General features: G+C 36.9%; 1 protein-coding gene across 1 annotated transcript; it reads right to left on the reverse strand.

Moving 5' to 3' along the window:
- Positions 1-11741: 11741 nt before the first annotated feature.
- On the reverse strand, positions 11742-14165 carry LOC118034676 (G-type lectin S-receptor-like serine/threonine-protein kinase LECRK3). The gene has a single exon (XM_035040022.2). It carries the CDS (start codon positions 14163-14165, stop codon positions 11814-11816), a length of 2352 nt encoding a protein of 783 aa, XP_034895913.1. The 3' UTR covers positions 11742-11813.
- Between the last annotated feature and the right edge of the window lie 760 nt (positions 14166-14925).

A 14925-nucleotide genomic window follows, 5' to 3' on the forward strand; every position in this document is an offset into this window, starting at 1 on the left:
GACAACAAAGCAAAGACCATCATCTATCAAGGTCTTGATCAAGATACATTCGAGATCTTAGCTTCCGCTGAAACATCACATGATATATGGGAGGCTCTCCAACAGAAATACAAAGGTGCTGACAGAATCAAGAAGATTCGTCTTCAATCTTTGCGAGGTGAATTTGAGTTATTGCAAATAAAGTCCTAAGAGTCTATTTCTGATTATCACACAAGGATTATGGTGATAGTCAATCAGATGAGAAGAAATGGAGAAGCCCTCATCGATTCTCGAATTACTGAAAAAATTTTGAGATCCCTAGATCCAAAATTTGATTTTGTTGTTGTCGCAATTGAAGAGTCCAAGGAAGTGGACAAGTTGACAGTTAATGAGCTTATGAGTTCCTTGCAAGCTCATGAGCAGAAAATTGTAAAGCGAAATAGAGATAAGGCCATCGAGCATGCCTTACAAGCAAAACTGTCTCTCAAAGACAGATATGAGCAAGGAGAGACTTCAACAAATGGCTACACCACTCAAGCAGGAAGTCAACAATCCAAAGGAGGATTCTAGAGATTCCAAGGAAGAGGTTCTTGGAATACAAGCTTTAGAGGAAGAGGTGGTAGAAACACCACCAGAGGAGGCCGAGGCCAATATGCATTCACTCCTAGAGGAAGAGGAGGCGGTTACAATAACCGTGACAAGAGGAATATCCAATGTTATAGTTGCAATCAATTTGGGCACTATAGCACTGAATGCAGAAGGAAAGCTCCGTTGGAGATACGTGAGCAAGCCAACTATGCAGAGAAGGATGACAGAGAAGCATCTGCATTTCTTGTCCAACAAGAACTTGGCGAGAAACAGGAAAATATATGGTATCTAGATACTGGAGCCAGCAATCACATGTGCGGCTACCGAGAGTTATTTGGTGATCTAGATGAGACCAAGCAAGGTCTAGTTACTTTTGGAGATACCACAAAGGTTCCATTCAAAGGTAAAGGCAGCATCCCAGTCAAGTTGAAGAATGGCGATTCCAGCTACATCGCCAATGTCTATTATATCACAGCCATAAAGCAAAACCTGATCAGCTTAGGTCAACTTTTGGAGAGAGGATATACTTTTTACTCGAAGAATTGTCATCTGGCAATTAGAGACAACAATGGGAGATTAATGGCCTACGTGAAAATGTCCAAGAATAGGATGTTTCCTTTGAACATCCAGTATGATGCAACAAGGTGTTGAGTGCCATCACCAACAGTGAAGAATGGCTTTGGCACCTGAGGCTTGGACATCTAAATTTCACAAGTCTGAAGATGCTAGCAAGCAAGAAGATGGTCAAAGGTTTGCCTCACATTGATCATCAAGATGAAGTCTGTGAAAGTTATGTCCTTAGCAAACATCACAAATCCAGTTTTGCCAAAGAAGTCAACTGGAGAGCAAAGAGGCCACTGGAGTTAGTGCACACAGATGTGTGTGGCCCAATAACGCCTATGTCGACTGGACAAAATAGGTACTTCCTCACTTTTACTGATGATTTTAGTAGAAAGACGTGGATATACTTTTTGAAGAGGAAGTCAGAAGTATTCAATTGTTTTAAAGATTTTAAAGCAATTGTGGAGAAGCAAACTGGTAATACGATCAGAACAGTGAGATCTGATCAAGGTGGAGAATATACAGCAAACGACTTTGAAGCCTATTGTACACAACAAGGCATCCGACATCAGACGACACCAGCTTATACACCACAACTGAATGGTGTAGCTGAGAGGAAGAATCGAATGATTCTTGACATGACCAGAAGTCTGCTCAAAGCAAAGAAGTTGCCCAAGCAATACTGGGCTGAAGCTGTATCATGTGCAGTGTATCTACTGAATCGCTGCCAAACCAGAAGTTTGCAAGGAGTTACTCCAGAAGAAGCATGGAGTGGTCACAAACCAAGTGTTACTCATCTACGAGTCTTTGGTTGTGTGGCATATGCAAAGATCCCAGATGCAAGAAGGAGAAAGCTCGATGATAAAAGCGAGAAATGCATGTTTGTCGAATATGGTGAAAGAAGGATGGGATACAGGCTGTATAATCCCATCATGAAGAAGGTGATTACGAGTAGAGATGTTATCTTTGAAGAAGATAAATCTTGGCAATGGAATGATGATCAAGAAGTAGTAAGATGGATCAACACTGATTTGATCCTTGAAGGTGAAGAAGTACCAACAATACTTGTCGAAGAACCGATTGTACCTGCAGAAGAACCGATTGTGCCAGCAGCTGAACCACAAAGTCCGATGTTTATACCAGCAGCTGAACCACAAAGTCCGGTACACAGTTTCCCTGTATTCAACAGGAGGAACACACCAGGAGCATCATCATCAACACCACCATCAGCATCCTCATCAGAAGGACCAAGAAAGATGCGGAATCTTGAAGAGTTGTACGATACCACTCAGGTCATGGAAGATACAACTCTGTTCTGTTTCCATGCAGATAGTGACCCATTAAGCTTTAATAAAGCTGTCACAGAAAAGAAATGGATAAAAGCAATGGATGAAGAAATACATGCCATTGAGAAGAAAGATACCTGGAAGCTGACTTATCCACCAGAAAAGAAGAAAGCAATAGGTGTCAAATGGGTTTACAAGACGAAAGCCAAATTAGTGGATAAAGGCTACAAGCAGAGAGAAGGCATTAAAAGGAGAAGTGTTCATGCTTGGCATGATATCTCTCGATTGAGTTTAAAGGGGAGATTTGTTGAATCTAAACTCAATCTAGAAGGTCAAGGAAGGCAACCACCGCCCAGCCAGCCACCAACCGACCAGCCACCAGCCGTCAGCCGCCAGCTGCCAGCCGCCTTCACACCTAGAAAGGTTGAATTTTCTTGTTTTGATTTCGTGTATAAATAGAGTGCCCAGCTTCTATTAAATTGTGTGGAGAGAATAGAGAGAAACACTAGAAAGAGAATAGAGTGCCCAGCTTCTATTAAATTGTTTTGATTTCGTGTATTGTTAAGCTTTTGTGTTAATTGTAAGCTTCGAATTTTGTAATAAAACCTTGTGTTTTATCCCCTCTGAGTGTTTCAAAGCCACCACCAGTGGTTTCTCCCACCAACACAAATTAAGATAATAAAGCTTGAATTACTGTTTTATCATGGTAAATATTATTTTCTCAAGAAATTTCATTAGGTGTACTAGTATTTATATCGTAAAATTCTTATAAGCTATAAGCATTTTATATAGGACTGAGATTTATAGTTTATGTTGAATTTTATTTTTGTAATATTATTAATAGGTCATCTAGCATTTTGAAATATTAATTAGACCCATAAATACAAGGAGCCTCTGGGAGACCTCAGTACAGTAACCAAGTAGCCGAACCAAGTTTTTACGATGAGTTTTTCCAATTGAACGCATCTCTGTCAGGAACTCCCTTTCACCTTCACTGACCAACTTCTCCAGCCTCTTCACTGCAATAACTTTTTTACCTTTGTATAATGTCCCTTTGTAAACTGCTCCAAAAGATCCTTTTCCCAACTCTTCCCTGAAACCCTTGGTGCATTTTTAAGCTCACGATATGAAAATGCTCTCAGCGTGAGCTCATGGGCCAAGCCAAGATTTCCGCCTCCCAACCGCATTCTGGCCTTAACAACTCTTGACTTAGAGATGAAAAAAACAGAAACTGCAATGGCAATTGAAGAGCATGTAATGAATGCTACGCTCATAACACAAATGAGCATCACTGTCTTCTTGCTTGTCTTATGGACCACTGGAGGAGGCTTCATTGCAGTGGCAATGGATTGGTTGCGGCTTTCGACACTCTTCAAACCCACCTTGAAGAAAACCTTTGAGGAGTCACCTTCCAATCTTTTAGCATATTTCACTGGGAACTTCACTTTCTTGCAGTCCCCAGATTGGTACAGCGCACCAGCACAGTTACAGTCCTGCAAACAGGACTTTCTGCAATCTTCTTCTGACATGGAGTTTCTAAAATAAGGAAAGTCATCCCAAGTCATTTTCTCCATATTAGTAATGCTATACGAGGATGTTTCCTCTGAAACTTTGCATAATTCTTCAGTGTAGTTCCTCTTACACCCATTATATCTCTGGTTGGTATTGACAAAAACAGTGCCAGGAAGACAGCTGCAGTAAGGTTGATTATCGTTCATGGTGCAGTAGCTGTTGAGACCGCAGAAAGACTTCACTTCGCACTGACTTTTTGGTGCATAATGCATAAGAGATGTAGTGTAGGCACCATTGCTGTCGAAGTTATGAGAATACAATCGAAAAATTCCATCGTACTCCAATGTTGCACGGTAGATAGTTGAGCTGTTTTCCGATTCTGAATCAGAGGAAAACACAGGTGTGCCACTGGCCAAGGTGTTGTTAAGGATTAGCAGTTGCCCGGTATAATTCAAGTACAGATGGGTACCGGAAGCAAAAGTGGCAGTGTTCCAATAAGCATCTACTGAAGTGTCTATAGTGTCTATGGGATACAAAACAAGATTCCCATCAGATTGCATTTTAAGATGAAACCTTCCTGTTGAAAAATTGGTTGTAGATGCACTGGAAAGCAGTTCACCCCCTGCATATAGATTCTGGCCTCCTAATATTGTATCTGTAGGAAATTTGAAACTCTCCCAAATGGCATCAGAATGTTCATTGTGATGTGCGGAATCCAGGACCGGTGATGTACTGATCTTTGCTCATAGGAGGGGGTAAGCACACTGAGACACAATATTTAACGTGGTTCGGCAAATTGCCTATATCCACGGGAGAGGTTCATTTTATTTAGAAATAAAGAAAGAATACAATACATGGAGGAGGATCACATCCACTCAACTCCCATCTCTCTTTGCTACATAGGGCAGCAGCTGCTGGTGGCAGCAGGGCTGCTGGTGGCAGCCCTTCTCTTTCTTTCTCTCTTCTTCTCTCTTTTGTAGCTCTTCTACAAGACTCTCTCTCTCATTTTGTGATGCACTCTTGGTGTCTATTTATAGGCTTCAATGACAGCTCCTCTTGCTACTTTGTCATCAATGGTGGTTGCCAAACTCATCTCTTCGTCAACAAAGATGGCTACCAAAGTCAAGGTTGGTGGTTGCCACCAACAAGCCTCCTTCTTTGACAATGTCAACATAATTGGCAATATTCCAACACATTGTAGAGCACTAGATTTCCAGAATCAAGCATGCGAGCGTTTGAAGCTGACTTCTCTATCTTAGTAACGAGTTTCTCTTCACCGGCCTCATTGTTGGCAGAATAAGTTCTTAAAAGAAGCTTACCGTTTACGGTCAACTCCAACGTAGCATTTGAGGGCACAGGAGGGTCATCTCGGTATGCTGTCCATGTGATTATATCAGCAGGCTTACACACCAACCAAATTCCCACTATAACTGCACAAGCGAAAGCCATAAGATGAAGTATGGAAGATAGATGATACTGTTGTCCTTGTCACTTCTCACGAGTCTCGAATGACTGTAAATTACAACAAGCAAAATGCTAAAGCTAGCACAAACCAAAGGCAAACGGCTGATTTTTTTTTTATAGCTTTCGGATATTAAAAACATTATTTTAATATATTTTCAAAGTTAAAAATATGTTTGAAAAACACTTTAAATCACAATACTAGACACACCCAGTCTTTCTATGGGGACATTTCCACGCTGTATTCCAGTAAAAATAAAGACATTATAAGAAGAATCATTTTTCCTTGCAAGGTACGTATAAAAGACATAAATTTCTTCACCTGTGATGTAAGAAGAAGAGGTTGCACATATGACTTTAATTACTGCAGAAAGATTTTCAACACAAAAGAGATAAGGATAATTGAATTAAGCAAGACTGATTGAAAGCGGTTGAGAAAATTGTCTATGTTCTCTATTTCCTCCACTAATGGTACGTATAACAGAAAACTGACTTGTGTTGAAGCAAACAACACGGCTTATTGACAAAATAAAAAACCTGTCCCTTTCTGACATGTATGGTCTCAAAAAAAGTCTTTTATATAGTTGATTTTCCAGTATTGTTTGTCTAGCAATAGTGTTTGATGACTCTGTGCCTTGCATGTAGGCCCGTGCCAATAACTTAAGCCACGCAGTTTTCTTTCTCTTCTGCCTTGTGAGAGATGTAATTTGAGAACATACATATCAGCAGGATAGTTCCTGCTAAGAGGAAGCCACTGAGAGCTCTTACAAGGTTTTATTTACAAATTGCTTAACCGGTAATAAGGTGAAAAACAAAGAAGATTAAATCGAGAAAACTGGAAAAAAAAAATAACTGAAAAAATTGAACCATGAAAAAAAAAAACAATTAAACCGATTAAAAATATTTTAAAAAATATTCAGTTTGGTTTAAGCATGAAACTGAAAAACCTCAAATGAACCAAACTAGTTTAGTTAAAAATAAATTGAACAAAACTGAAAAAATTAAAAAACCGAATCAAACCGAAACTGAAAACTCATTAGAAAGTCCAAAAAAAAACCCAAAAAAATAATATATTTTTGGTTTAAATATAAAATAACCGAACCAAAATAGAATCGAGCCAAAACAAACCGAACAAAACTAAAACCAATCAGTTGGGTTTTTGATTTTTGATATAAAATAATCGAACCGAAATCGATTGGTTGGAATAGATTTCAGTTTTGTTTTTGTATTTTATAAAATTTTAATTTGGTTGTTTCCCTTCTTCTAGTTAAGTTGAAGATAGCCAAGTAACTGTTAGCGAGTAATGTCCCCTGACCTAGTCTTCAGGAACATTGGTTGCTAATATAATTAGGAGTCTTGGTTTTGAATTTGAATTAGTTTTATCTTTTGTTTCGGTTTGTTAGTTCTCCTTCTATGAAGGAGTTTATCCTGCGTTTTTGTTATTCAAAGAGTTGTATAAATAACTCAATTGGGTTAATAATATTACATAATTCCAAATCATTCTTATTGTGAACATGGTATCAGAGCTTTCTTAATTTGTTTTTGCTCTTTTATCATCATGATTGATCTCGACACCACTAGACAAAATATAGCCGGCCTACACAACCTGGTGACCATCAATATCACGACACAAGCTCCTCTCAAGCTCATAAGCTCCAACTATCTGTCATGGAAAGCTGCAATTTCAGACACTTTTTATTGGTTATGATCTCCAAGGTTTCGTTGATGGAATGAAACCTTGTCCACCACAACATCTCATCACCAATGACTCAAACACTCCTAATCCTGAGTACTATGTATGGGTACGTCAAGATCAACTAATACTCAATGCTCTCATTGGATCGATTCACCACACCATTATTTCATTTTTTGCTCGAGCAATTACTTCCCAGGAAGCTTGGAAGATTTTAGCATCCACATATGCCACCCCCTCCAGAGGCCACATCAAGCAAGTCAAGGCCAGCTTCAAAGCCCTCACTAAAGGCTCTCTTAGCATCTTGGATTTCATTCACTCTCTTAAAGCACGGGTTGATGAATTAGCAATGCCTACAAAGAATTTGTGGATGTCTTACAAGCCCACGACACTTCAATAACCTTTGACGAACTTCATGAGAAATTACTCATGTTTGAAGCTTCTTTACATGCCTTAACCAAAGCCCCATTGCAATTCTCACCTACGGCCAATGAAGCCACTGGTCGTCTCGAATATCGATCTCAAGCCTCAACTTTGAGTCGATCTCACCCTCCTACCTCACCACAATGGGGCACGTCCTACCAAGGTCCTTCAAGGCTGCAAGGACCAGTTAACAATCAGGGACTCCACAACCAACATCCTGGCCCTCGTCCTTACCTAGAATACTGCCAGGTTTGTGGACACCAAGGGAACACTGCAAAAAGATGCCCCTCTATCAAATTTGTGCCTTAAGAGACAGATTTTCCCAAGGCCAATAAGAATCCCAACTCGTGGCAGCCATAGGCTCTTCTTGGCGCAAGCAACAATCCTAACACTCCTTCGTGGCTGCTGGATAATGGTGCTTCTGACCATATCACAACTAATCTAAACAACGATGTTATGATTGGTGATGGTTCAAGCTGGCGCATTACACATACAGGCTCCACAACTCTACAAACCTTCTCAAATCTTTTTAATCTCAGGAATATTCTTTGTGTTCTTGAAATTAAAAAGAATCTTATTTCTATTTATCACTTTGTGTAACAAACAATGTTTCCATTGAATTCTTACCCTGGTATTTTCTTGTGAAGGATCTGTTAACGAGAGTGGATCGAGTTCAAGATGAAAGCAAAGGTGGCGTCTATGAATGGTCAGGGTTCAGTCTAACGTCTTCTCCAATTGCCTTTTTCAATTTAAAAATTGCCCTAATATATTGGCATTTTAGATTAGGTCACCCATCATCACCTATTCTAAATGTTATCCTTTCCAAAAATAAGCTAGAGATCTCTTCTTTGGCAAAACATTTTTCATGCACTGCATGTCAATTAACAAGAGTCACAAACTTCCCTTCTCTGTGTCCTCTTTAGAGTCTCATACTTCGATTGAAATAATTTTTTCTAATGTATGAATTGTTCCTCTATACTCAATTGATGACTTTAAATATTATGTTATTTTTGTGGATCATTTTATAAGATATACATGGTTCTATAATTTAAAACATAAATTTAATGTAAAACTTACATTCATATGCTTTAAAACCATTGTTAAAAATCATTTCAAACAAAAAATCATAACTTTATATTCGGATAATGGAGGTGAATTTGAAGCTATCAAAGATATTTTCAGTTAGATGACATTTATCATCGTACTTCCCCACCACACAAACTTGAATACAATGGTTTCTCTAAGTGCAAGCACAGACACATAGTGGAGACAAGTCTTTCTCTTCTCACTCATGCATCTTTACCCCAAAATTTTATTTAAAATTGATTTTTTTTATGTTAATTTATTATTTAAAAGTAGTTTCTAAGATTTGATTTGTTTTTAATAGATGGGAGATTATTAAGTAATATACTAAAACGCGTAGCTTTTTCACTGTAGCTAAAGTTTTTTTTTTTTTTTGCATTTTTTTTCATTTTTTCTTCTGTGCCATTTTTTTTTGTTTTTGTTTTTTTTTTTCTGTAGCAGTTTTTCCCTTTTTTTTTTTCTTTTTGCTTTTGTTTTTTTTTAATGCTTTTTCATTTTTTTTTTGTGGTTTTGTTTTTCGTTTTTTTTTCTGTTCCATTTTTGTGTGGTTTTTTTTCTGTAGCAGTTTTTCCTTTTTTTATTTTTGTTTTTGTTTTACATTTTTTTTAACGCGTGGGTTTTTCACTGTAGCAGCTTTGTTTTTTTTTTTTTCCTCGCTTTTGTTTCTTCTATTTTTTACATATAATGTATCATTGTGCACATAGTGAAACACTTAACTTTTTTTTTTGTTCTTTTTTTCTTTCGTTTTGCCCATGGTTTTTTTTTTCTTTTTTCTTTGTGTTTTTTTTTACTTTTAATGAATTTTTTTTTGTTTAATTTAGTTTGTTAATGTGAAATTTTTTTTTTAATTTAGTTATCATACTTTCATTACACAGATCTCGGTTTTTTTTTATATATTAAGCTGGTTGAGAACTTAGTTTTGTAGCTTTTTTTAAAAAGAAAAAAAAACACCATGGATTACTACAGTGTTTCCCTTACATGATTTTTGTTTGGCTGCAATGTTTCCCCCACATGTTTATTTTTTAAATTATCTTTATTAAATTTATTTTTTTAATATTGAGTTGGTTGAGAATTTAGCTTTAGCTTTCCCCACGTTTTTTCATTATAATTATTATTATATTGTATTATATTATATGACTGTTTTTTTTTTTTTGTTTTTTCTTTTTAATTTTTTTAATGAATTGTTTTTGTTTGATTTAGTTTGTTAATGTTAAATTTTTTTTATTTAGTTATCATATTTTCATGTTACGAATCTCGGGTTTGATGGGTTAACGTGTTTTGACGAGTTATTTTTTTCATTTAGTTTAGTTTGTTAAAGTTAATTTTCTTTCTATTTAATTATCATACTTTCATGACACGTATTCTGGGCTTGACTGGTTAATTTAGTTTGATGGGGTTAACCCGGTTAATTCTGGGTAAACCCGTCATTTTTTTCTATTTAGTTATCAAACTTTTATGATGCAAATCCCAGGTTTTACGGGATAACCTGATTTAAAGGGTTAACCCAATTAATTCAATTTCTTTTTCTTTTTCTTCATTAGTTTTTTCCTTTTTGTTGATCTTTTTTTCTTTGTTTTTTTAATTAATCTATTTAATTATCACACTTTTATGACACGACCTTATAGCCAAACCACATCCAATATTCTTGGGTCCGGTGTTACAGTCAGGTCACTTAAACTTGGGTCATGCAAGTTTAATTTTATTATTAATATTATAAATATTACGTTTAGGTCAGGCGTTGCAGCCAAACCTAAGATTCCTGGGTATAACTTTGCAAAAAAACCCAAGATTTTTAAATTTTTATTTTTTTTAATATTTTTTATACAAAACAAAATGACCCGCCGCATCGCGCGGGTATCAAAGCTCGTAGTAACTATAGGCTGTCATCATACGATTCAAACTCTATCCCCACAACAGGTGGTGGATAATCCTTCCTTTGGGAGTCACCATTCTGAAACACCTTCTACTGTAGCATCAGCTCTATTGTTTTCAAGGACATGGTGTTCAATATCAAACGGTTTGTTCGCAGTTGTCCTCAAGATCGTTTCCTTCAGGCAGGTCGATATCCTCTATCCCAAGGTCATCGCCCTCAATCTCAGTTTCAAGGTCATCTTCCTCCCGTAGCTGCTCCCTGTTCTGTTAACCTTCTTCTATCCGCAAAAGTTGAATGAACAACCAATGTTAGCACAAGCAAACAACAAACAGCCAAGACCTTCGCAGTTTTGTTGTAAATGGCTATCATTTAGCTGTAGCATTAAAATTCAAGACTTAATCTTCACTCTCCTGGTCATAGAACTCACTATGTCACTCTCTAATCACTAAGAACGGTAAAGAAATGGTTATTCTGTAATATTTGTATTATCTTTGCATTATCTTGTATATATATATATATAGGCTGATGGAAAACAAACCCTTAATTGTATTAGGGTCTTGAACTCATAGAAATCCAATGAAATATATAGGCCGTGTAAATACAGTCCATTTGTTCCATAGGCTTACTGCACCCCAGCTTCCAAGCCTAAGCTGTCCTAGATAGGATGCAGCCTATCTCCCATCCAAAGCCCAAGCTTGCTAGGAGGGTGGTTTCCGCCTATCTAATTATTTTTTTAATATTAAAAATAATTTTTTTTAAAAATAAAAAAATATTATTTTAATATATATTTTAAAAAATAATTTCTACCACACTTTCAAAATATACTTCATATTTTTTTCTTTATATATATGAAAAAGTAAAGGGCAATTTTATATTTTTTTCAAAGAATAAAATTGAGAATTTAGTATGTTTTTTAAACTTTTTTGAAGTTTTTTTTAGCTCTAAATTATTTTAAAAACTATGAATTTAGTATTTATACGTGCACTTTTGTTTGATGAGACGAACAAATATCATCAAACCTTTTTTATAATATTTGTTTGTCTTGTTGGAATTTTTTTTTTAAAATTTTAAATGTTTTTTAGTTTAAAATTAATTTTTTGAATTATTTTAATACGCTGATATAACTAATTATTTTAATATATATTTTTTAAAAAAAATATTTTGAAAAATAATATTTCTTTTGTTGCCGTCTCTTTGAACATATTTTTGGTACTTCAGAGGTCAAATTAAAAGAAGAAACAGATAAAAACGCCTCACAAATCACTTCAAATCCACGACCATTTAACACACAAATACATGGTTACATATCACGTATAGATTATGCATAAAACATAAGGCAAATTATTTGGAAAAACTAAGCGGTGCTACGGAATGGTGCTATAGCTGCTGGAGCTGGAATGTCATCGGACCCTTCAAGCATCAAGATCACATTCTTGATACAAGGACGTGAAGCTGGATCATGTTGAACGCACAGCAGTCCAATCTTCACCATTCTTTCCAGTGACTCGAATTCTATAACTTCATGCTTCACAAGCTTATCCACCTGTCCAGCTGCAAAGCATTGATATGCCCAACTGGGAAGATTCATTTCATCTGGTGTTGAGACGTCTACTTTTATACTGCTTCTGCAACAGATGATCTCCAGAAGTACAACCCCGAAGCTGTAGATATCAGCTTTTACCGACATCAAGGCGTTATTCTGCCATTCAGGTGCCATGTGCCCTCGACTCTGTGAGAGTGCCATCGAGCTTCTTATTTCGTCTGGATATAATAGCTTTGATAATCCGAAATCGGAGATTTTGGCCATCCAAGAATCATCCATGAGAATGTTTTGAGGGGTTATATTGCAATGGATGATGCAGGCTTGACACTCTTCATGTAGATAGAGTATTCCTCGAGCTATATCCAGAGCAATCCTCACTCTTTCTTTCCAAATGGGGCGCCTCTCAGACTGGAATAAAAGATCAGCAAGGGTGCCGTTTCTCAAGTACTCGTAGACGAGAACCCTCCGAGAGCCCTCCACACAAAAACCAAGCAACCGAACCAAGTTTCTGTGATAAGTTTGTCCAATCACAGTGATTTCTGCTCGGAACTTTTTTTCCCCTTCATCTAAAACTTTCTCAAGTCTCTTAACAGCAACAGTTCTGTCACCCTCAGGTAGTGTCCCTCTGTAAACTGCACCAATAGAACCCCTGCCCAGCTCTTCCATGAAACCACCTGTAGCTTTCTCAAGCTCACTATAAGAAAATGACCGCAGAGTGAACTCTCCAGCCAAGCTTATGATTCCTGACAGCTTTTCGTAAAGATAAGCTCGATCCCTGTACACGCAGAAAGTAGAGATTGCAATGACAAAACACAAGAAAGTAACAGAGCCGAATGCTATAGCAAGAAACACAAGTAAACTTTTCTTGCTTTCTATGATGATTGTCGGGCTCATTGGAGGTGCAGCATGAGATGCTGCTTTCACTTTGAAGAAGGCTATAGATGATATGTTTATATCTTTTAAACCATATCGAATAGGTGCAGTATACTTTTCACACCTCTCATTCATATATAGAGCAACATCACAAAGACAATCTTTCTGGCAAGACAAACGACAAGTTTCCTTCTTCACATGTAGGACAGAATAAGGATATCGCTCGAACAATATATTCTCTACGGCTTTGACAGCGTAAATTTTCCCTTCTTTGGTGCCTCTGCAAAAACTTTCGGTGACATTCTTGTAGCATCCACTGAATTTCTCACTGGGGTCATTGAAAGCAAATCCAGGATAACAGGAACAGTTAGCATTAGTGCCCATGCCAGAGCAATAACTGTTGAGATCACAGAAGCCACGAACATCGCATTGATTATTCAACGCAGACCACTCAATATGCACACTCCGGCTAGTTTTGTTCTCTAAGCAGTGTGAATACAACCTGAAAATCCCATCAGCATCAAGCGTCGCACGAAAGATTGTTGTTTTGTTGTTACAGGGATAAGAACTTCTTGCCAACAAGACTGGTTTTTTAGAGACCGTAACCATGAACAGAAATCCCTGGTGATTAAGATAGAGAGTACTGAAGTAACTCAACCCAGTAGTATGACTGGCCCAGTAAGTATCAACATCTTGACCAGCGCTGTTTGTAGGGTAGGCGACAAGCTTTCCATATTCCTGTATCTGGAGGAGAAACCTTCCACTGGAGTGATTTGAGCTCGACACACTTGAAACCAATTTATTATGAAAATAAGTAAGATTCTGACCTACTAATATGGTGTCAGTTGGGTGCTCATCAAAGCTTTGCCAAATAACAGAAGAACCATTGTAAAGCACGAAATTACCAGAATCGAGCATTGAAGCTGAAGCTGCGACTTCTGAAAAATCAGCAAAAAGATTTTCATTGCCCTGCTCAGTCCGAAGAAGGAGCTTACCCTCTTCTGATAAGTGAATGGTAGCATTGATGGAGACTGGTTCATCATCTCGATTTGCAGTCCAGACGACCGTGTTATTAGGTTGACCCATCATCCATATTCCTACAGCAAATCCATTTCCCTGTGAATAGAAGCCAAACGCAAAATGGCCTGAAGGGGAGAGCCATGAATGCATGTTAGAGATGGGAGATAACTGAGAACCCAAGTGTATTTCACCAATTTGGTTCGTTTGAGTTCTTGCTTCCACTAAGAGTATCGATAACATTAGAAGCAGAAGCCCTGATACCAAGGCCATGGGGACAGGAGTGTGGTGTAAAGAGCCAAACAGATACAGAAAAGCTAGCTATTGTTGAGACTATACTGGCTAAATGTTAATGTGATGAAAATTCTAGCAAACTTCAAAACTAAAACCGTGTGAAATGAAAGATTTGTTCACTATTGGTACGTCTGCAACTTTTCTTATAGTGGCCTAGTGTGGTCCACAAAAGTCTACCAAACGTGTTAGACCAGTTGGCTGAGAGAAGTCATCATCTTCCTTGAATTGCAACCCTCCAAGTCAAGATAATAAAGCTTGAATTGCAGTTTTATCATAGTAAAATATTATCCCAATAAATTTCTCAAGAAATTTCATCAGTTGTACTAGTATTTATATAGTAAAATTCTTATATGCCATCAATATTTTGTATAGGACTGAGATTTATAGTTTACGTTAATTTTATTTCTTAACATTATTAATAGGTCATTTAGCATTTGGAAATATATAATGTTTTTTATAAAATTTCAGCAATACATCGCTTTCTTTTACTTATCGTAATTTTAAATTTCCTTTTATAGTTTTTTATTTTTCAAAATGAATATATTGCTTTTTTTTTTTTTTTTTTTAACTTATAGTTTATAGATTCCTTAGCATTACACACCTTCATCTCTTAATCTCTTAAACCAAGTTAAGAAATTCATTTTGATTTGTGAGGCTATTAGAGATTAAATTTCCAAGCTTAGTTTCTCCTCGTAGGAAAAAAGAAAGAAATAACATATTGATCATCCATCAATCCATC

The sequence above is a fragment of the Populus alba genome, chromosome 19, assembly GCF_005239225.2.
Source record: "Populus alba chromosome 19, ASM523922v2, whole genome shotgun sequence".
Lineage (NCBI taxonomy): Eukaryota > Viridiplantae > Streptophyta > Magnoliopsida > Malpighiales > Salicaceae > Populus > Populus alba.